The sequence below is a fragment of the Andrographis paniculata genome, unplaced genomic scaffold (assembly GCF_009805555.1).
Source record: "Andrographis paniculata isolate CXL003 unplaced genomic scaffold, ASM980555v1 Contig69END, whole genome shotgun sequence".
Classification (NCBI taxonomy): domain Eukaryota; kingdom Viridiplantae; phylum Streptophyta; class Magnoliopsida; order Lamiales; family Acanthaceae; genus Andrographis; species Andrographis paniculata.
Genome location: NW_026137605.1, coordinates 5745926 through 5770558, shown reverse-complemented (window position 1 = coordinate 5770558; position 24633 = coordinate 5745926). Strand labels below are relative to the sequence as shown.

The 24633-nt window shown below is 29.0% G+C and overlaps 1 protein-coding gene across 1 annotated transcript; it reads left to right on the top strand.

Annotated features, from left to right (window-relative positions):
* Positions 1–11133: 11133 nt before the first annotated feature.
* On the top strand, positions 11134–22910 carry LOC127264033 (3-oxoacyl-[acyl-carrier-protein] reductase 4-like). Its single transcript, XM_051293370.1, has 11 exons — positions 11134–11476; positions 11842–11984; positions 12164–12217; positions 12332–12412; positions 12514–12559; positions 12638–12736; positions 12813–12841; positions 13498–13632; positions 13745–13838; positions 22349–22431; positions 22597–22910. The coding sequence occupies exons 1-11, from the start codon at positions 11326–11328 to the stop codon at positions 22627–22629; spliced, it is 948 nt and encodes a 315-aa protein (XP_051149327.1). The 5' UTR covers positions 11134–11325; the 3' UTR covers positions 22630–22910.
* The last annotated feature ends 1723 nt before the right edge of the window (positions 22911–24633 follow it).

Genomic DNA, 24633 nt, shown 5'->3' with positions numbered 1-24633 from the left:
ATTTCTGTAAAATGTCTTAGAAGACGTTAGTTATTCAGTGATAATTACATCTCATGCTTATTGGGTTCTATTTTCAATTTATCTTATCTTTTTAAGTTTTAACATTAATTATATTTAAATATTTTTTAATTATTTTAATTATTTTATCAATTATTTTAGCTTTTATAACGAAAATTGGCAGAAAAAACATTTTATTACTTTATGTATAAAATAGTGATTGGAAAATAATTTATTCAATCATTTTTATAGGATTTGTTCTTCTAATTTTTTTTTCCACATTGTCTTTCCAAAAAAATTAATACATTAGGGTGTGTTTGTTTGGGTATTAGATTTTTAATCCACTATTTATCCTATTTTTTTCCCCAAAAACCATCAAAGGAAATACCTATTTTTTATTTTTTATATTATACTAAAAATCAATTTTACATTCAAAACATCACATTAACACCTATTTATATCACATCATACAACTATTCAAATTCAAAATTTTTATTATTTAAATCTCAACTCAAAACCCAAATCAATTAGATATTTTTGTAGGAAAAAAATTGAATAAATAGTAAAAAAAAATCCAATCTCCTATTTATTTCACACACACAACATTTTTTTGTCATGATACATAGATTTGATGTATCATTGCATTATTTAATATGTTTATATTTTTGTCATGTTGTATCATTAATATAAAAATAATATATATATATATTTTGTTCTACGTTGACTTTTTGTATAAGAATATATAATATATATATTGGAAATGACAGCGAAAAAAAATTGTTTAAAAGATTTTTACAAATTTAAACTTATTAAAATTACTAAAAATTTTATATATTTTTATATTATTTATAAAGTATATTAACTTATCAAAATGAAGGTAAAACAAAATATATATTGTTAATAATTCTGATATATATATATTTTATTATATAAATTTATATTAAAATAAATAAAGTGAATAAATTTATTAAAATTATATACTCTCTCTGTCCACATACAAAATAAACATTTATGTTTGGCGCGATGTTTAAAAAATAATAGTATTTTAATTATAGTAGGCAATTAAAAGTAGTGTAATAACATTTTTGCTCTTATTTTTTGGTGTAAAAGTAATAATATGATGTAAAGTAATGGTATTTGTGGAAAAAAGTGAGATATTTAATGAAATATTTACTTTATAATTGGACGTCCCAAAATAAAAATATGTATACTTTCTAACTGGACGGAGAGAGTATATACTAAAATAATAAATTAATTAATATCAATATAATTATATTAGGAATTTTTTATCTTTTATATTATTCTCAGAATAATTATCATATTTTTCAATAATTTAAAAAAACATCTTAAAATAACAAAATAAATATTACTCTCTCGGTTCGTTTTGAAAGTATACATTTACTTTTACGGTAATAATAAGAAATAATATTATATCGCTCTACATAAAATTTTCATTTTGTTTTATTTTAATATGTTTCACATAATTAATCATTTTTTTTTCAGAAATATAATTATACTTTAATCACATCTTAAAATTAATAATTTATAGTTTTTTTTATTTCAATTAGATTATTTAGTTATTTTAATTTTAATTTATAATTATTTTTACTAATATATTTCTTAATTACTTATAATTATATTTTTATCTAAATTATTGTATCTACGTTAACATGGATAATTTATCGAAGAGAAAGGAAGTATTATTTAATTATAGTGAGTAATTAAAAATAGTATTTAAATAATTTTGTCATTATTTTTTAGTGTAAAAGTAATGATATGATAGTAAAATAAGAATATTTTTGTAGAAAAAAAAATGGATTCGTAGTTAGTGTAAAAAACAATGATTAATGCTAATAAAGATTTAAGAAGTGTTTGACTATTAGTTGATTTGATTAGCTTTATCAACTAAATGAATATTGAAAGTATAATAATACGATGGTAAAGTAGGAATATTTATAAAAAAAAAGTGAAGTTCATATGGTATTATGCTTACTTCTTCCGTCCCGCGTTTACATATACATGTTTCAATTTCCATCCGTATCGTTTTACTTTATATATTTCTTCTTTTAAGTAATTACGTATCTTAATTTTTTTATATAAATATCTTTACTTTACTATTATATTATTACTTTTACATTAAAAAATAAAGACAAAATTATCTTTACATTATTTTTAATTATCCACTGCAATGAAAATATTATTATTTTTTAAATTCTGTACAAAAAAATAAACGTATACCTTAATGCACAACATAGAGAGTATATCTTATAAACTTCATTCAAAATATTATGTTCTTATATAATTTTTTCGATAAATAGTTATATTTATATATATTAAAAAATTATTTTTTTATAAATTAATTTAGAGTTTGTTTGCTTGTGAAAAAATTTCTAACATATTTTTCAAAAAAATTAATATATTATATACATTGATTATTTTTATATTACTTACATAATTTTATGTACTTTACACAATAAAATTTTATTTCAAACCAAAATACCAAACAAACAAACCCGTGTATTCAATATAAATATATATTTATATTTATTTATGTATATTATATAATTTTTTTATTATCTATATTATATATATTTTATTAAAATTTAAAATATTTAAATATATATTATAAAAAAAATTTACTCAATATGTATGTTATAGCATAAATTACATATTAATTAAATAAATAATTTTCAATTGAACTTTTAATTTAAAAAACAACCAATAGCCACAAACACATTCCATGTTTGTTTGGTTTTGTTTGGGATTGAGATTTTGATCTAGGTCAAAATGAATTGGTGGAACGAATTAGCCCACAATTTATCATAGCTTGCAAATAAGTTGATTATTTACGAATCAATCCGCGATGAGACGAATTAAGATTTAAACAGTTCAACCCAACCCATTGGCTGGTGGCGAGCCAAGCGGGCCAATCCACGGACTTTTAAAAAATATTTAAAATATTTTTTTATATATTTAACATAAAAAATAGTTATATTTTAGAATTTAAATAATAAATATGTAACATAAATTGATTTAAAATTTTAAATATCTTCGGTCGTTATTTTTTAAAAAAATGTGTTAATCGAAAATATCTAAACAATAAATATGTATTATTTTTATAAATATTTTAATAAATTTTAGAAAAAAAAATAAAAAAAACAATGGAAAATGAATAAAATATGGAAAAAAGAATTAAAATAAAGAAAATAGCAACATCTCCAAAGCAGTTATAAAAGAGAATAATATCACAGATAACCTATATTGGTTAATTATTTTAACATAATATGAAAGATTTTTATAAATTAATTATTTGATTTAACTTAAGATAAAATATTTTTAAAAACTAATATAAAATATAATATTTCATCAATCTCACATGCCTATATCTCTTTACTTTTTTATTAAAAATTATGAATATCTCTATTAAACAATAATGATGATTTTCGTTGTAATAATAAGTAAGTTGTAAGAATTTTCTAAAGTTACATAGTAAGTACAATTACTGAAAATAAAATAAATAGATTAATTTTAGACATAATAAAATAGCAAAATAGATAGATTTATTTGAAATATTAAAAATATAATATAATTATAATTATTTGGCCTCGAATTAACCCGCTCCACTGCGACCTAGTCCACTTCTAACCCGCAGTTCGTGTAGATTGGCTCGTTTAGACCCGTATTTTAATGGACCTAAAAAATTGAAACTCAAAACCCTTTCTAAAAGTGGGGCAGGCCGGGCAAACCCAACCAACTCAACCTATTTTAATACTCTAAGCCATATAATTATTTTAATTTGGTCTCTAATACTCCCTCCGTCTCATATCTATATATCTATTTACTTTTTGCACGATATTTTAGAAATATTAGTATTATATTGAGATAAAATAAAATTAAAGATAAAAAGACTAAATTAACCCTATTAGTATTGTATGATATAAATATAATGACATTTGTGTAATATATTGTAAATTGGAAGGGTATTTGTAATGTTATGTAGATAATACAATTACTAAAAAAAAATTGAATACTTTGGTATGGGACGAACCAAAATAGAAAAATAGAAAGATTGTTAAGGGAGAGAGATAGTATAAATTTTGTATACTAGACTTTCTACTTTTATAGTATTTGTTTGCAAATACCACTTTACATATATATATATATATTATTTCCATTTCTATATAGTCCTCTAGTCAATTATAATTTTATTTTATTTTTTTAATGCAAAATTTTGGTTTATTGTCCCTACTCTTGCGAGCAATACTCCTGCAAGAGCAAGGCTATGGCAGTACCTTTTAATACTGTCTTTTATGTTTATTTTTTTTCTTAATTTTATTTATTTATTTATCATCATTATTAAATAGTATTATCATTAATTATGCAATTTAATAAAACAGTCTTTTATTTTTATTAATATTTTATTCTGTTCTATTTATAGTAATTATTACTTGTAGCTTTATTATTAATAGTGTATAGTATTTTTGTTTTCTTACATTCTCTGCTAACCATAATGCTAAACATATATATTAACACAAAGAACATACACTTACATACTATTGAATATTTGTTTTTCATTAAGCATTTTATTATTTTTAAGATATTAAAAAAACTTTCAAAATATAACAATTTTTGAATAATTTAAAAATTATATAATTAAGTTAATTCAATTTAGTGGAAAATTTTTTAAAAAAAAATTCATTAAAAAGTTAATATAATTTTTTATAATTTTAATTCATAATTTAGGTAAAAATTATTTATTTTGATAATTATTCACTACTGCACGCATGCGCATAACTGTAAAATAAAGTATCAGTTCATACGCCACAAAAAATTACAAAATGCAATAGTTCGGTGAGTAGGGTCGTCTCCACATAGAACATTAACAATATTGACTATTCGATTATTTATAATTATATTATATATATATATAATGGGGGGTTTTGATTTGTCACACTAATTTTGAGAAAAATAAATTCACTCAATTAAATAAAATAAAATAAATTACAAGACGATTTAACAAATATACTTAAACTCCAACATAGACATGAATTTTTCTGTTCGGGATATAAAATTTGTTCATCGATTAAAAATCAAGTTTATTGATTAGTTGGATAAATTGGTTATAGTTGATCTACACGCGTTCACAACCAACATTTCCTTACTTTTTCGATAGCTAAGGTACAACAGTTAGCTATTTTCTTAATCGAGTGAGAATCCTAGTTACGACCATAGTTTTACTGGCTCGACAACTTTAAGTACTAGAAAGACTCAATTCAATTTAACAAAATTTCTACACAGATTTGTTCAAAATTGATTCTAATTCTTCCCTATAGTATTCCTTTAGGTTGCTACATCAATTGAAAAATTACACAATTACGGATGTCAATCTCCAATTTAACTACGAAATCTCAAATCAATACGTATGCAATAATCAATTTAAAATTTATAAACTCGTAAATTAGAAGAATTAGAAATACTCAACATCAATAAATACCAAATTCAACCAAAACCAAGTCTCGCAAATTCAATCCAAAATATCAATTGACACCTACGCTAGAAATGAAATTACTCATATTTCATAGAAATTGAAAATACAAAACAATTGAAAAAGTTCATCATGACTTTAATTCTTTAGAAATAGATAAGAAAGAACAATACTAGAATAGAAGAAGAATGTCCCAAAAAGTCGTCTGCAATCCTTCTCCCTTTCTCCCCTTCAAGAAATGGTGTCGTGGTAAAAACGTGGTAGTCTCTTTCTCTCTTCCTCTTCAATTGCAAAATCATGTCTCTTAATTCTCCATCCCATGATCCCTTTGCACTTAAATCCTCACATAATCTTTATATTTTCAATTTACCCCGAAGGATCTTTTTGTAAATTTTCATATTTTCCATATTGTACTTGCGTGATCACGCCTAAGACCTTTATGTGTTTTGCTCCTCTTCTCCCAAATACGCCCCAAAACTTGTCAACTCCATGAAACCTATTACATAATAAAAAAAACACACCATGAGGAGAATATATACAAAATTCCGCATAAAATTTTTTCCTAGAATATAGCAAAATATTATCATATATAGCACATATCAACTAATTTAGAATACACATGCACATAAAAATCAATTGCATATTACTTTTTATGGCATTCAAAATTTTACCACTTTTAAATAAAATAATATAGTGTTCAACAATGTAAAAAAATAAATAAATACAAATTGTTCATTACAAACATACAAATCAAACAATGCCAATTAAATATTTGAAGTCACACGATGTACTTTCTCGAACTACCATTAAGAGACATGATCTTAAAAATCCTCAAGTTACCATTCAAATATTGAGATTCTTCCACACATCCAATATATAATACTTCTTTCATTTATGTATATACCATGGCAGCTTGCTTGAGTAACGGGTTATGGGGACTAAAAAGTGGGGTTTGTTTATGACGTGATTCAATATCATTTACCTTCTCTTTTGCTCGCCAATGATTTAAGACTTCTTCATAATTTCGAACACAATGTAGCAATTTCGAAGTATTATTTCCAATTTCAGCCTTCAAAGTTGTATTAGTGCCTTCACTCCAAGATGTAGCCATAAGCCCCGTATTGAACACCTTAAGGCTAAGAGTAGTCAAACCATCTTTGTCGTAAATTATACATCTTATTAAACTAACTCTTTTCATTAATTCCGCAATCAATCACCCTCTCTTGCCATGTTGCCTCGAATTCTTCTTCAGATTCACAAAAACTTATGCACTTTCTCCATAATCTTTTGAACTTTGAGTCGGAGTTCAACATTCCAAAATATGATGGAGCATTTTGATTAATATGCCACTGACAGAATCTATGATGAGTTAGGGGAAACTTATTGTCGACTGCAGTCATGATTGCCTAACTCTGATTCGTAAACACAACCCCCCGGTTGTTTATTGCCCATGGACTCAAGAAACACGCCAAAAAGCCATCCAAATGATCTTTGATTCTCATCAGTTAAAAATGCAAACCCGAACATGATCTTTCATTGTGATTGTTAATTTTGACGAATGGAACGCACACAAGTCCATACTAATTAGTTTCATCACCAAAGCAAGCACAATTTGTTAAGCATGTGAAATCTTTTAAAAATAAATTTACCATCGTAATATTATCTTCATCCACCTTCACGTTCTAATAAAAAATATGGTTTATAAAGTGACTTCTTCCTAAAGTACTGTACCGCTCCAATTGGATCATTTCCACTAATTTTTTGTTTATTTCTTTTCTCTTTAGCAGTTTCATCAAATGCATCTCTTTGAGTGAATCCCAAGTTACTCTTTCCTTGTGTCATTATCTTCATCAATCTATATGATTTAGCATGCTGTATACCGACATTCAACAGTGCATTATATACTGTTCTATATTCTTCACTCAATCAATGGTGAGATCGTAGTAAATATGTTTCATCGGGGTTATACAATTCATGGTTGTGTTTACAGTAAACATCCGTGATGATCCCCACTCCTATAAAATATTAATTTGGCACTACATTTGCATCGAAAGTTGTTCTTTTTGTAGTTTGCTAAATCTTATGTTGAAAATTTGTCGTCCTTTTCACCTTCGCAAGAACAATTGTACCATCTTCATATTAGAAATTCCGGCTTCTTTTTGCTATACACAATCTTTCCTTTTTCTGACCTTAAAACCCTTTGCATGAGTATATTCCAAGTATAACGTATACGCATTAGCTTCGTCTGGTAAAATTATTTTGTTGTTACCTACAGAAAAATTATTATTATTATTATTATTATTATTATTATTATTATTTATAGTATTTTTATGATATTAAGCTACATCCATTGAGTTAAAAAAAGGCTGGAAAAATCTAATGAACTTTTTTTTTTTTAATATAAAGAAGTAGTAAATCAATTTTTTAAAGATTGTGTAAATTTTACCTAAATATAATGTATAACTTTTTTTTTTCACATGTTTAAAATATCTTGATACACAAAAATAGTAAATAAAAATTTTATAATAATAATAAAAATATTCTAATTATATAAAATCATGTATAGTTATTAATTTTCTTTCACATCACTTGAAATAAAAAGAAAAACAAATATTTTTTGATTGAATTAAATAAATTAACATGGGTTTTTCTTTATGAAAAAAATATTAAATTAAATAAAAAAGTATTTAAATATTACCTAAATCCAGTATGTATATATTTCTTCTCATACATTTAAAATACATTGATTCATAAAAATAGTAAATATAAATTTTTTGATAATAACAAAAATATCATTAATTTTTTTTTTCACATAAGTTGAAATAAAAAGAAAAAAAATATGTCCAATTAAAATAAATAAATAATCTGTTTTATTTTTTTATGAAAAATTATTTTATATAAATAAAAATAGCAAATAGAAATTGTCTAATAATAACAAAAGTATATATAAAATTAAGTGTAATTATTAATTTTTTTCACTACTTAGATAAAAAGAAAAAAATAATCTAATTAAAGTAAATAAGTAACATGATTTTTAATGAAAAATTATTATATCAAATAAAAATCATAAAAATAAAATAAATATTATATAAATATTTTTTATCATAAATTTAAAATGTTTAGATACAATAAAACATATAATAAAAAAATAATTATCATGTAGCTGGAGTTCCCACGCCATAAAATATATATAATATTATAACTATATAAAATCAATAAATCATGTATAATAATTATTTTTTTAAAAAATATACATGATACATATTAAATAAAAAAGAATAAAAGTTAAAAAATAAAAAGAGAATAAAACGTTACAAATATATTAATTTGGATTTATGTGCACTTGCTATTTATCATGAGTATTGCTTCATGAATTTAAATTTGCCCCAGCTATTTGTTTACATCATAATTTTATTAGTTCTATAGTCGCAGATCAAATATATAATGTATTTTAACGTTTACTTGAGCCTTTTTTTTTAAAAAAAAAAAAAAAAACTCTTATTTTTATAGAGAATAATTAAATTGTATTGTTAGCTCCTGATTGATTTTAAAAAATAGTGAAATGCTTCTTTCCACTTTAAATTTATCTCACACAAATTCTCACAAAAATTGATCTTGACTCTAAATTTTTTTATATATGCATTATACTGCAATTGTCCACATTATATATAGAATTTGCTCTTAAATAGAAGAATGTGAAAAGTTTTTCTAATACTCCCTCCGTCCCATGTATTATGGGCCTATTACCGTAAATACGAGAATTTACGTAAAGTGTAATAGGTAAGTAATTAAGAAGTATATTAGTAAAAATAATTATAGTATAATAAAAATAATTGTGGATTAAGATTAAATAACTAAATAGTTTAATTAAGATTAAAAAATTATAAAATTTAAAATTTAAAATGAGATTAAAGTGTATAATTATATTTTAAAAAAAGAATGGACAAATTATGTGGAACAGATAAAAATAAAAAATAGCTACAAATTATGTAGAGTAATTCATCTAATAGATCCTAAAACCTTGTACAACTTATATCATGAATACACGTTAATGGTCATATCATCATTAATGATAATACCACTTAATAATGATAGTAAATAAACAAAATTTAAATATATATATATATATATATATAAAAGTAGTATTAAAGGCACGGGCATGTTTCATTGGGATTTTTTAAAATATTATTTACTTTTAATAAAAATTAATTTTATATTCAGAATATATATATATATAATTTCTATAGAAAATAAATGTATATTTAAACATTACATATTTTATAGAGTATTCATAATTTATATCATTATATTTGACATTTTTTATGTCATCGAATATTAATTTTTGTAAAAAATATCTTTAATTTTTACTAATTAGCTTCAAATTTAGTCTAATTACTCTTATTATTATGTATATTTAAGATTATATTATTATTATAATTTATTTTTATATTAATTTATATTAATAATATATAATTTATTTTTTATAAAAATATAATTTTTAAAATATTTAAATAGATAAATTTTCTTTGAGTGATTTGATTTAATTTCTTCTATCTAGAAAGAAAAATTCCCAAAAAAAATTAAATCACATGCACACTTATTTTTATTTTTTTTCATATTACTCTACAAATTAATTTTAAATTTAAAATATTACATCAATTTTTATTTATATTACATTACAGAGTTATTTAAATTCAAATAAAAACCGAAAATCAAAATCCCAAACAAACACAACTTTTTATTTTTATTTTTTATATAATGATAATAATAACTAATATTAATTGATGATGTGAAAAATGTAATTAACATATTTGATTATAAAAAATTTCTGTGTCCAACAAGTATCATTTGATGGAGCGGCAATCGAAACTCAGCACCATTTTAAGTCGTCGATTCAGAACACACTACACGTCCCACTTAGACATGTCATTTTGTTATCGCTAAAAAATTCTTTTGACAGCTTGGCCGTCGAGCCGATCGAAATTTGGATAGATCCTCCGACTTTGTCAAGAAAGAATTTGAAACAATGTGATTTCACATAAATTATTAAACAAAACAAAGCAATAAAATAAAAAAAAAACAAAAAAGAAAGTAATCAGTGACAAATAAGTATGTAAATGAAAAAAAAAAAAAAGAAATTGATTGCAAAAAGTTCTGGAATTGAATGGGAATTAATGAAAGAAAAATTGAAAAGTAATTAAATAATTGAAAAGAATAAAGAAAATAATATAAAAATAATTTTATTAATATCTTATAATACTAATATAATAATATTTGTAAAAATATTTTAATATTAAAAAATAATGAATGTAAATTGAAAATTTACTGAGAAAGACTATTAATCAAGATAATTTGATATTAAGGAGAAAATTGAATATATATTATTTAAATTATGAGATGTAATAAAATATGATTAATTATTTCTATTTTAAAATATTAAAACATATTTAAAACAAATAAAAAAAAGATTATAAAATATTTGAGATGGAAAAAGTCTTATTTTAATACAACCTGGTCCAAATAAACAGATCCCTAAACAACTTCGCCTACTAATTGAAGTTATTGGACCAACCAGCCAACCAACGAGTACAAAATTCAATATTCATCAACCAACGAAAACGAAAACAAACAAACAACAGCTAAGCTAGGTAGCACCTCTCCTGCCCCCTCATCGGGGTCATCGCCCCACCTCATACACATCGCACCTCATAACAGCCTCCTCCTGCCCAGCGGAAATTCCCAAGCACTCCACTTTCACTTTCTCAACCTTTTCCCCCACCCCATACCCTTTTCCCATCTCCATCTCTATCCCCCTCTCCCTTTCCGCCTTTTTCCTTTTCAACATGGCTGCTACCTTCGCTGCCGTGGGATCGCCTCTTACCGCCGCTGCTATTACTCGCAAGACCAAGATCGCCTATTTTTTACGCGCACCGGACAAGCTCCGGGGGTCTCCCATTTCGCAATGCCGCTCCATCAGATCCATCTCGCGCCCAGGTATGTGATATCTTGATGATATTATTAAGGCCCCAATGTTTATGCATGATTATTAACGTGGATGTGCAAGAAATTGATTGCCGGTGAGCTGTGATGTTAAATTCTAGCTTTATTTCTTTTGGGGAAAGGAGATTGAGTGGAGTGAGTCTCTGCATTGCTAGAGCCGTTGTTCTTTCGAATGCTATTTGATGGATGCACTGTACAAAGACTAGTTTGATCTAATTTGGTACCCACACACAAAACATATTTCAAATTTGCATCCTTCAGCTTCTGCTGCGGTATCTATTGAAAACTTTAGATTTTTACGGCCTTATTGAATCTTTGTGGCGGCTTTTCCTTTTTCTTTACTATGGCCGATGAGCCAGGCATAAAGGCCCAGGTTGCCACGGCGGAACAAACTACTACGGAAACAGTACAGAAAGCAGAAGCTCCTGTCGTTGTAATCACTGGAGCCTCCAGAGGAATTGGCAAAGCGATTGCTCTGTCTCTGGGTAAATCTGGTTGTAAGGTACGGTCTTGTAACTTATTAGTGGCTGCGGATCAGATTTCTTACATCGTACAGTAAATACTCCTCGTCATTTTGTGAATGGTTTTCTTTTTGTGGGGATAACAAATCGTCAGCGCACATTAATATTTATATAGTTCTTTTACCTTTTTCTCAAACTCATTAAGGATCTACTCCTTCAGGTTCTGGTTAATTATGCAAGATCATCTAAGGAAGCAGAAGAAGTTTGCAAAGAGGTGAGTATTAAAAGAAAGGACAAACTGTGTAATCAGATGTGTGCTGTTTTGGTAGCATCTGGAGTATGGGTTAGTGTAAAACTAAAGTTTAATATTAGTTTCTTCACCTTGTAGATAGAAATGTCGGGTGGACAGGCCCTTACTTTTGGAGGAGATGTTTCAAAAGAAGCTGATGTTGAATCCATGATTAAAACTGTGAGAAAGATCTCTAACTATATCTGTATATAAATTTATTAAAAAACATTTTATCCAATCAAAATCTTCCCTCAACCGTGATTTCTTTGGGATGTCTATAGGCAATGGATAAATGGGGAACAATAGATGTCATGATCAATAATGCAGGTAACCAAAAGCTGGATTATGTTCAAATACAATTCTCTCCTCTTTTTCTCATATTTAAAGTATATTTTACAATTTCAGGCATCACAAGAGATGGTTTATTGATGAGAATGAAGACATCTCAATGGCAGGATGTCATTGATCTAAACCTTACTGGAGTTTTCCTATGCACACAGGCTGGTTTCTCAAAGCTCCACATTTTTTTGCATTAATTTCTACTTTCATTTACATTAATGTCTTAATGCTCTGCAGGCAGCAGCCAAAATAATGATGAAGAAGAAAAAGGTAACAATGCTTCTATTGTTTTGATTCCATTTCATTTAATTCTAGTCTGATATTTGGCTTCAATCACACTCAATGACGTAATCCCAATTTGTTCTGCTCATAATGAGGGTAGTTTGTTCCTTTCTTTCATAGTGGAACAGTAATACATCCAATTTCCGTTTCTGCATTTAGACTAAGTACCTACGAAGTATCATAGGATAGTAATAAAATTGATCTTTAGAATCCATTGTATAACTCCAACTAAGGGTCAGAAATATTTCTGATAGTTTTATTATTATTATTATTATTATTATTATAATATACCCCTCCGTCCCCAATATTTAGCCCATTTGGGCTTGACACGGTATTTAAGAAAAATGAATATTTTATTGAAAAAGTAGAAAAAGTAAAAAGGTAATTGAGGGTATTTTTGGAAATTTAGCGAGTAATGAAAGAGAACGAAGAGAGGGAATGTAAGAAAGTTAGTGGTATTTGTTGTAAATAAGTGTTGAATGAAGGTAATAATTAAATGTGAAATTTTTTGACTTTTCTAAATATAGTAATGAGATAAATTTAACGGACGGACGAAAAAGAAAAGTGAGAATAAATTTGGCGGACGGAGAGAGTATATATTTTGGATTTCATCTTGGAGATTAGTATAAAGCTGATTTTATCAGGGAAGGATAATCAACATTGCATCTGTCGTTGGTCTTGTGGGCAATGTTGGGCAAGCCAACTATAGTGCTGCAAAAGCTGGGGTAATTGGATTCACAAAGACTGTTGCCAAGGAGTATGCCAGCAGAAACATCACTGTATGTGAGCTGGAATTTTTACCTTATTGTTTTCTGCAAGTTACAAACTATTCACACTGCAGCTTTCAGTGGCAAATAAAGATATTATATTAGAAGAAGATTCCATTGACAGGTAAATGCTGTTGCTCCTGGATTCATTGCATCTGACATGACTTCTCAACTTGGGGCAGATTTTGAGAAAAAGATACTGGAAGCCATCCCATTGGGTTAGTGATTTTTATTTCAATTTTGATCTACTTTATCAATCTTCTGGCTCCTTATTTTTGTGTTTCGCAAGACGAGGCAATGGTTTAATAATATTGATTCTCATTATTGGTTGGCCTCCTTTTCATCTTGAAGACCCAACAGCTATATATCTTTTTTCCAGCATTTATTTATGTGATGGGAGAATTAGGACGAACTGTAGGACTGAACTTGAACCCATGCGAAACAAATCAGGAAATAGATCTAATAGAAGGTTCAAGAATAGTGAGAATATAAGAGGAGTAAATCTATTCTAATCTAGAAACTAATGAGGAACGCAACATTAAGTGCAAGAAAAATAAAACACAAGGATTTACGTGGAAAAAGGCCACAGGAAATGGAAACAAAATCAATAAAATGTTCCCTATGACCAAAATGAAGGCTGCATAGATACAGATCATATTAAATGGCTTCAAACTATGCACTATTTATACCTTTTCTCTGTTGCAACGAATAAAACATTATTCATTTACTTTTACAATGAGAGAGAAAAGAATCAACTGGATCCTTAGAATTTTCAAGGCAATCATTGAAGTGGAATATTCAAGAATGTATTGCATACTGAGTGTAGAACATAAGGTAGCCATGGTGTGAATTTCTATGGAAGATGTAGCCCTACGTTGGTCTAAATGGCATCATATTCTCCATCCTGAGGCCTCTTTATAGGAATTTTCCCAAGTTTTGGTACTTTCATTTGATGATCAATATTTGGGAAGCCCATACGAATGTTTGGACATAACTCGACAAACACATCAATTTATAGTACTTTAACATATCTATGCAGCTAGCAACGGAAGTTCCAGGACTATTTGATGAACATTATATAGATTACTTTATGGGGGGTTATGGCCTGAGATTTGAATCCATTTGAGAAAAATGGACCTCAAGAACTTGAATGCATTGGCGTCAATGCCTAAGTCTTAGATCATTGGGAGAAGTGAATTTTCAATCTGGAGCGCAAGGGAGTTTGGCAAGCCACAAAAATGAAGTTGGTAGTAACAAGCTGGGAATGGGTAGTAAAGTTGCAAGTAGCCACCCCATTACCTCCGAGCAATCATTAGGGTGAGCTCTTCTTTGGAAGGTAAGTCACGCGGAATACCAAAAGTGTCAATCTAAAGATCTTTGCTACCTTTGCAATGAACCGTATACGTCATTGCATAAATGCATGGGTGAATCTCTTTGGGCATGCGTGGTGGATCCAGGGACTGAGTGACCGAACTTAAAGAAGTGAAAGAGTTCAAAGGTTGAGAAAACGGAAAGGAAGTGGTGGGTGAAATTGAATAGCTAGGCAAGTATGATTGCCCTTATTTATGATAGTGGGGTTTACTGGCTAGTAGACACTAAGGGGTCGAGAAGTTATCATTCTCATTGACAGTGGTGCCAGCCACAAGTTTGCTTCATCTGCCCTAGTACAAGTACTTGGGACTAATTGGAACCAACAGAAGCTTTGAATGTGGTACTAAAAAATGGTTAGAGGCTTTTTAGCGATGGAGTTTGTTGTGGGTTAAGCCTTGATCTTGGAATATGGATGGTGAAGGTGGATTGCTACTTATTTCCTCAAGAGGGCGTTGATGTTATTTTAGGGGTGGCATGGCTCTGTACCTAGGGAAACATTCGGATTAATTGAGAGAAATTAACAACAGTCTTTGTGGTCGTTGGAGAAAAGATTCAATCGCAAGAACACCCAACTCTTTGTCATTCTCAAGAAAGTTTCCATATGATATTTAATGGCACCAAAGCCAGGTATTGTGCTGCTATTGCTCCTAGTCCTCTAAAGTTGCAGATAGAGGGCTACTTGAGGTATGGAGGTGAGATTCAAATGGTATAAAAAAACATTCTCGACGGTCTTTCGGGTGCCATCCAATTTACCCCCCAAAAGGATCATACCAATCACACTATTCCTCAATATGGTGGTTTAGTTTCCAAACTGTACTATTACAAACAAGTTCAAAAGGACGAGATTGAACGACTTGTAAAGGGTATACTTCTTGCAAGGATAATATAATTGAGCACAAGTCCTTTCTTTAGCCCCTAGTGCTTCTAGTGAAAAAGGATGGCGAGGAGCTTGCTTCGACTATATCAATAGAAACAAAATTAATGAGATCATAAAAATCGGGATCTACTGTTTGCCCAAAAGTCTCCAGGGTCATTTATTTCAAAATAACCTTAATGACCCCACTTTAAAAATCAGGATCTACTGTGCACCAGGTGTGGAAATTTTGGTATTGGCTTCTACCGGCCTACACTTCAAGATTATCCTCTATATCTCTAGTCAACTTTATGGTTGTCGCTAGGTTCCTGAGTCTCAGGAGGTGGAGTGAACTTCGAATTAGAGACTTTTGACCTTTCATGAAGTAGTCTAGGTAGTGCGGGAAAAACCCGGAACTTGGCTCGTCAATTGAACATATAGAGTTGTTGATATAAGTGAGAAATAAAGGATTCAAATGATATCATTGCCCAAGAATAATCAAACGGTACCTATCATTTGCCCAAAGCCTGATGGTTACTTTATTTCCAAAATTCGAGAATGATAGTCTCCAACCTCATTACTCCTTAAATATTATTACCTAAACTGTACTTAATAAAAATAAAATAAGTCTATCAAATAACTAAAGGGCAAATCCAATTCAAAATATAATATATTAATAGAAAAGTAAGTAAATAAAATTTAAACAGGAGAACAACAGACTTAAGCTCATCCCCGTCGTCAATACACAAGCATCGGAAGAGACTCCACTTTATCTTCAATCTTAACTTCATACACTTTACAAAAAAGATAAAATCAAATAATAGCAACCAAATCTAGTAGTTATGACTAGATAATAACTATTAAATCTAAATAATATCTACCACAATATCTATCTAAAATATATCCCAAACACCTGCCTTAAACTCAAGTTGTGTTTTCGTAGCCAACGTGAGTTTGGCAAAAGAGACCAAAAGTGGAGTTTGAATACAAAAGAACTTCATAACTAGGCATCAATCTTTCAAGCATTCAAATCAATTTTATGTAGTGGTGGCGGCATTAAGAAACTAGGATTTTGGCCACATTAAGGTTTCTAGTGGCGACAATTCTCTCTCGCTAGAACACGCTGGAAATCATCTATTGCAAAGGTAATGCTAAACTCTAATAAATTTAAGTTTTTGGCTAAATTAGGATTTTAATGGGCACGATCCTCTCTTACAGTTGCGTCTAATTTCTGATGGCGGCGATCCTTTCTTGTGGCGGTGGAACCGGAAATCCTCTGTTGCTGCAGCGATGCTAAATCCTAAGAGACAGAAATCCCGGATAGATAATTGAAAACAAAACTAATACCTTCATTAAAAAACTAAAAACAACTTAACAGATAGGTTGGAAATATCTTAGTATGTTCTTGCTGAAAAATTATAGTGTTTTCCCATGCGGTTGGAGTTAGGGTTGACAAATTTGTTGACCACATTGACCATCCGTTGACCAAACATTAACAGATGATAACATGCGTTCTTCCTAATGACGACATTTGGTACGAGATTTAGTGGCAAATGTCGTCACAGAATCAAGAATATGGGGGCGGTGGTGGTACAAGTCAAATGCATCGAGGGAATGACATATAAATGAGATTAGAATGGAGTATATATACTTGAAGTGGTTGTAGATTTCATATGCAAGAGGCAACCCTCTGGGTATATTCTAAGTTACAAAATGAACTTGGAGAATTTTAAGCTTTGATACATGTTACATTGTGAGAGAATTTCTTAATTGTTTATTAATAATGAAATAAGTGTCTATTCATAGAACTTATACAAAAGAGATAAAACTTAAATAATAACAACCTAATTAGTAAATATACTTAAAATAATTACAACATAATCTAATAGATAAACTTAAATAATAACCATCAAATCTAAATAGTACCAACTAAAATATCTATTTAGGGTGTGTTTGTTTGGGGTTTTGGATTTTGAGTTGGGATTTGAATAGTAAAAATTTTGAATTTAAATAGTGGTATGATGTGATATAAATAGGTGTTGACGTGATGTTTTTAATGTAAAATTGATTTTTAGTATAATATAAAAAATTGAAAAATAGGTGTTTGATTTGATATTTTTGGGGGGGAAAAATGGGATGAACAATGGAAATCTAATCCAATCCCCAAAAAAACACACCCTTAAATTATATCTCAACAAAGATGATTAATAAGATAACAATCAAACATGATCTACCATTTCCCAATAGCTTCTAGGTTCTTTTATCTCAAAATGAAGTGATAAATCTCCAAACTTTAATGACTCCTTTTTAAATACTCTTAGGGTGTGTTTGTTTGGGGATTTGGATTTTGAGTTGGGGTTTGAATAGCAAAAATTTTGAATTTAAATAGTTGTATGATGTGATATAAATAGGTGTTGATGTGATGTTTTGAATGTAAAATTGATTTTTAGTATAATATAAAAAATTAAATATAGGTGTTTGATTTAATGTTTTTTGGGGGAAAAAATGGGATGAATAGTGGAAATTAAATCCAATCCCCCAAACAAACACACCCTTACTAAACTCAACTTATCAAAAATAAAATAAGCCTACCAAGATATAACAAAAGATAAGCCCATTTAAGATATAAAAGAGACTGGTAAAGCATACTAATGAAAGCCTAAACTATGAACAACAGGCCTAAGCCCGTCCCGGCCATTGATATATAAGTAATGGCCGAGACTTCTCTTCCTCTTTCATCTCAATCTTGTGCTTTCCCAACTCCTTTTCTATTACGTACAGTCACTTTTCAGACTTGCAAACAAGACGCTCCTGTCCTTTTTTAACATATCCCTCAGTTTGATTTATAAATACTTCTTCCAATTCCCCATAAGAAATGCAATTTGATAGTTATTTGTTCCATTTCTAGATCAAATTAGACTACCAAATCTCATGAATTCAAATGAATGTATGTGTCCCTGGTAGGAAGAAGATTTCAATAAAATCTATACCTTCTTGCTGACTATATTCCTTCATGAGCACCCTCACTTTGTAGCAGGGGTTTTCAACTCCAGAAATCCCTTCCTTCCACATATACACTAGGTCACTCCCGTCCTTTTGCAATTCTAGTGTCCCAGGTGTTTACTTGTAGCTGTTGTTTATTTATTTTCAGATGCTGTTCATTTCTGGAAGTTCGGAAATGAGATAGTATGCTTAAAATTCATAGTTTCATTGATTTATGATATCTGTTGGGCTACAATAGTGCTTCACCCATAGGTTCAAAGTTCATTTACCTTCTTTTCATTCTAATATTCCACCAACACCTTAAATTCCTTGAAGGTCTCAAATGCTTCAGTTTTGTGTTTTGGAAAATATACCCATATTTTTCTGGAGGAGTATCAAAAAGGGTCATCATAAGTTTCTTGTCTGTACAAGATAGAGCAATCGCGGGTCCCAAAAATCAGAGTGGGTATAGTCTAATTAACTATTGAATCTTTCTGATGACGAGGAGAAACCACACTCTTGTGCTTCCCAAACACAATGCTTGCAAAATCAACCTTGTCCAAGCCATTATTGTTATAACAACCTTTATGTAGAGAAATGGGGGAAAATATTATTTCATTCATTTTGAAAAGAGAAGGAAAGAATATATATATATCTTTAGAAAATTTATTCTAGCAAACTAAATCTAACTAAATCATAGATATGGAATCATATCTATATCAGAATCTAACAACCTAATTTAGATATGATTAAATAACTATTCATAAATTTAAATAATATTAATCAAAATATCTATCTAGAATAAATATTTTATGACGGCGATCCTCTGTCGCTGCAGTTGCACTAAATCCTTAGAAATTAAATCTTAATAGGTAGAAACTCCAGACAGGTAATTGAATACCAAACCAAAAACGTGATCAAAAAATTGGAAGCAACTTATAGATAAGTTAAAAATATTTCAGTTTGTTGTCATCGGAAAATTCTAGCTATTGAACACCGAATGCATTTGCACATGTAGCCAAAGTATGCGGAAATGAAATTGTTGACCTGAGTTGACTGGAGTTGACCGACAACGTTGATCAAATATTGACCGACACAGGTAACTCACGGGCGTTGTTTCTGAAGATGATATTTGGTGGCAATTGTATCTCAGAATAGGGATATGGTGGCTGCACGTGAGATTAGAATGAGTGTATTTTTTTGGAAGTAGAAGGAGATCTCAAATTCAAAAGGCAAGTCCTACTATCTATTTCTATTCTAGCAAAAAAAACTGACTCTATACCATTTCATTCATTTTGAAAAGGGAAAGAAAAAAAAAAAAAATATATATATATATAGATAGATAGGTATCTATCCTAACAAATTAAATCTAATTATATCTAACTAAATCATGGATATGGGATAGATATAAATCATATCTAAGATATAGATATGAATCTAACAACATAATCTAGATATGATTAAATAATAACTAACAAATCTAAATAATATTAATCAAAATATCTATCTAAAATATATTTCAAACACTTTGGAATTTAACATCTTTGTCTATTCTCGTTTATATGGTCCATTTGCATTCACCACAACTTCAATAAGCTAGAATTGTAGCTTACCTTCTCTGAAACTGGAGCCCTTGAATGCACTGCATGACCATCCAAAATACAAACCCTGGCCCCTCGCTTGCAAAATAGTTCATACACCTAAATTCACCTTCAGCTGAGTATGCCTAGCCCAAAAATTCCAGCATACCAAGAAACATTAAGTTCCGCCTAATTTCCGGAGCGTGACATTCATCAATGTGCATATGCTGCCATCTAGAATTTTGATTTGAACAGTTTCAATGCCTTGCACTTAACATCAGGAATTGACCCCCATTGAAACCACACCTTGTGTGATGTAGTAAGTGTAGAAAACTAGTCCTGAAAGGAAAAATATGGGGAACTAACACCTTAGTCCATTATCCACTTGTCATGAAGTTGTTTATCAGACATAAGTCAGGATTGGTTGTCCTCGTCCTATTGACATAATTAGTTTCAAGGGGAGTTTTCCCTTTTGTTCTTCACTTTTTCTTGTTCTTCAACTTATAGTAGTTGGGATAATGTGTCCTGATTTTCGGCAGTAGTTACAAATTTTGTTGGTTCTTCTCTTGGAAAGAGATTTGGATCATGACTTCTTCTCTTGAGCTTTGCAGCCCTTTCAAGCTCATGATTACAAACAAACAGAACCCAAAGCATTATCATCACTCCATGGTTGAACTTCTCATTTAAGAGAAAATTTGCTTTAACAGCTGCAAATGTGTCTCTTGGCCACTGTGCAACACGATTTCCTTGAATTTCTTGTGGAATGGAGGCATGAAACAAACAATAAAATAGCTTTGTCCTCATCTTTAATTTTGACATCCTGATTTTTTAGATCCATAAAGAGTTAAAATCTACTATATGTGTTCGTATACGAATACCATAACTCGTACTGATTTTTTATAGATGTTCCTTTTACCTTAGTATTAACTGAAGACTTGGCCATATACATCGTCTCCAACTGATTCCACAAACCAGGAGCAATTTCCTTAGCAGCAACTTCTCTCATCACATCCTTTGTTAGCATCAGTTGTTTGGCACTAATTGTCTTCTTGTCATATGATATCAACCTTGTCCTCTATTCTAGCAAGTTGCACCTTCAAAAGCTTTCTGAAAACTATATTGAATAATAATGACTCAAATTTGTCTATCAAATTACATCAAATCTTGAAACAGACATTCTCAAGAACAATAGTAGGGTGGTGATACCACTTGTGAAGAATTAGGACAAGCCTCAGGACCAAACTTCAACACATTCGGAACATATCAAAAAATAAATTTTATAAAAGAGTTGAAGTGAGTTGAGTCCCCTAGACGAACTCATTGATCAGCGAGTAGAAATAATAGTGATCCTTAAAAAGAAAGGAGAAAAGTAGGGTGTATTCTTTTGTGTATATATATGTTTGTGTGTGTGTTTTTTCAGATTTGATGTTTTTTAAGTGGAAATATTAGTTAGATATGATTTTTTTTTTTAAAATGAAAAATAGGTGTTGGAGCTGATGGTTTTGGAGGGAGAATAATAAACTGAATAGTTAAAAATGGGGGAAAACATACAAATGAACACATCCTTAGTGTCTTGGCAAATGAATCAACCCAACTTGCTAGAAAATTACTGTAGAAGGCTCACTTGCCTTAAGACTAAAGTATTGCCAAAGCTTGAAGATGAGGGAGTTGAAACTGATTCACCGGGGTTGATCTTGATTTCGGAAATATGTAACAATTTACTTGCTGAATGGTGAACTAGTTCAGCTTAGGACTCACAAAAGGGGTAAAGTACTTTATTGTTGCCAAATTCAATATTATAAGAATATGATGCTCAATTATTCTTGCTCGGAGTGTCCGTATATTATTAGTGCATCCTTGGATATCTAGAATGTAAATCACAGAGTTTGTGTGTACTAGTTTCGAAATGTTTATTTATGATAAAAGGTCGTATTGAATTCAGGGCGGTATGGACAACCCGAAGAAGTTGCTGGCCTGGTGGAATTCTTGGCCCTTAATCCTTCCGCCAGCTACATCACTGGACAGGTGATTGTTATTTGTCGTAATTTGTTCTCTTTTATACGAGCTCATGTCCGAGCTGCAAGTAACATTTGGGTCATGTCAGCCAAGTTGTGTTTGGTGTTTCTTGAAGACTTTAACGAAATTGTGACTGCCGTCTCATATTATATAGCGCTTGGTTTGAACTCGCAGGTGCTAACCATTGATGGTGGCATGGTTATGTAAACAGCATCCGTTAAAGTTGTTGCCAGCATTCGTCATGTCATCCCATCAAGTTTTAGGACAGGTTAGGACTTCTTATGATACATGCAAACAAATTTGGAGTCGGCCAAACAAGAGGTGATTTAAGTCTTTTGGTTTTTTTCATACATATATATAATTGTTATTCTGAAGATCATCATGATGTTACAAGGCAAATAATACGACTGACTAATTAATTGCCTGAATATGGTTTGGGGCAGAAATTTCCAATCACCTTTTATTTATTTATTTATTATTTTTGGTTACGCGACGTGAACGCATGCATGGTTAGAAAGTAGTATCATTTCCATCTTCATCTCCATCTCCAGTGAACAAGTGTTGGTGTGGTGTGTTACAGATGGAGTGAGTGCTGCTGCCGATGCCACTCACTCCAGCGAGTCATGCTTCAAATTATTATCCTCCAAAATTACAAGTGACAGTGATATATAGGATCCGTTTGGAGGGTCCGTTTGAATTGACTTAAAAAATAAGCAAAAGCAGAAGTCAAAAGCATAAAAAAGTTTGATTTTTGTGTTTGGATGTAATAAAGCTTGCTTTTAAACTGTTACAATTATTAAAAAGAACATCATGTTAATATAATTGTATTTTTTTATAAAAAATTATATATATATATTTTTAAAATTTTATAATTATATTTCAATAGTTTAAATAAAAGTATAGAAAATATATTTTTTAAAATTTAATTATTTATATTTTAAAATTTTAATTTTAAAAAAATATATAAATTAAAATAACAATATAATAGGAGTATTAAATTATTCGTATTCTTCAATTTATTTTAAAATTTTATAATTTATATTTAATAATTTTAGTATCATTAAAAAAATAAAATAATAATTTTAGCTAAAAAATATTCATGATTATTTCAGAAATTATCTTCAATATGCTTCTAAGAAAAGAATTGCTTTTCCTTTTAGACAAAAGTCAATATAAACAAATATGAAGTATTTTTTTTAAAAGCACATAGCAAAAACAACCGTCATCCAAACGGACAAAAGTGCAAGCACATGCCAAAAACAGCTGCCAAAAAAAAAAAAAAAAAAAAAAAAAAAAAAAAAAAAAAAAAAAAAAAAAACAATCCAATAGCAAACCAACAATACTATCCATATTATATTAACTAGGATCAGATCGGATCGGATCCGCCTGGGTAGGATCAATCCAGTTTTTCAAAATCCATAATTTAAAAGTGTGTTTGGTTTAGTGTTTGTGCGTTTTGATATTAATCTTTATTAATAATTGTTTAATGTTATTTTTAAATGCTGAAATTTAATAAAGAAATAGTAAAATTCAGACATAAGTTGGAACTTGATTTTTATAGTTTGAGAGAAAAAAATCCTTAAGTATGAAAGTTGAAATGTGTACCGTTTAATTGTGCTAAGGTTAGATCGTGGTGTTATTATTTGATATGCAATTTCACATTTTCTAAATATATTTGAATTTTGTTAGAACACGTAGAATCATGTGCTATGTTGTGTGAATATAGAGAGAAAATTATTTATAATTTGTCTATTAATATTTCCTTAATAGTCTTCTTTACTATTTCTGTCTGTCCAAAACAATAGTCTTGTTTTCATAAATAACCATATCACTCTAAAACTACCCTTACTTTTTCATTTTATTATACAATTGCCACTGTAAAAAAAAGTCTTTTATCTATATTTTTTACCAACTATTAATATAATATTAATATTTATTGAATCTCGTGTCCAACCCAATTAAGACTATATTTATGGGACAGAGGGAGTAATATGTTATACAAAAGAAATATAATTTGTTAAACCAAAACAAGTGGTTTAAAGGATGCATTAGAAATTGAACTTATGTTTGTGATCATATTTCAAAATTAGCGTATTATTATGTTTGAAATAGTACATTAGCTGTTTAGTATATATTTATATTATAGATAGCAAAAAGTTATACTAAAACGAGCATATTATACTATACAACAAACACATTACAAAATTAGTA

Excerpts from the sequence above, each read along its gene's own strand:
- LOC127264033 (XM_051293370.1), top strand. The coding sequence starts at position 11,326 with ATGGCTGCTACCTTCGCTGCCGTGGGATCGCCTCTTACCGCCGCTGCT. Across the intron at positions 12,842-13,497 it reads TAATGATGAAGAAGAAAAAG|GGAAGGATAATCAACATTGC; the intron begins GTAACAATGCTT and ends TGATTTTATCAG. Across the intron at positions 22,432-22,596 it reads CCAGCTACATCACTGGACAG|GTGCTAACCATTGATGGTGG; the intron begins GTGATTGTTATT and ends TTGAACTCGCAG.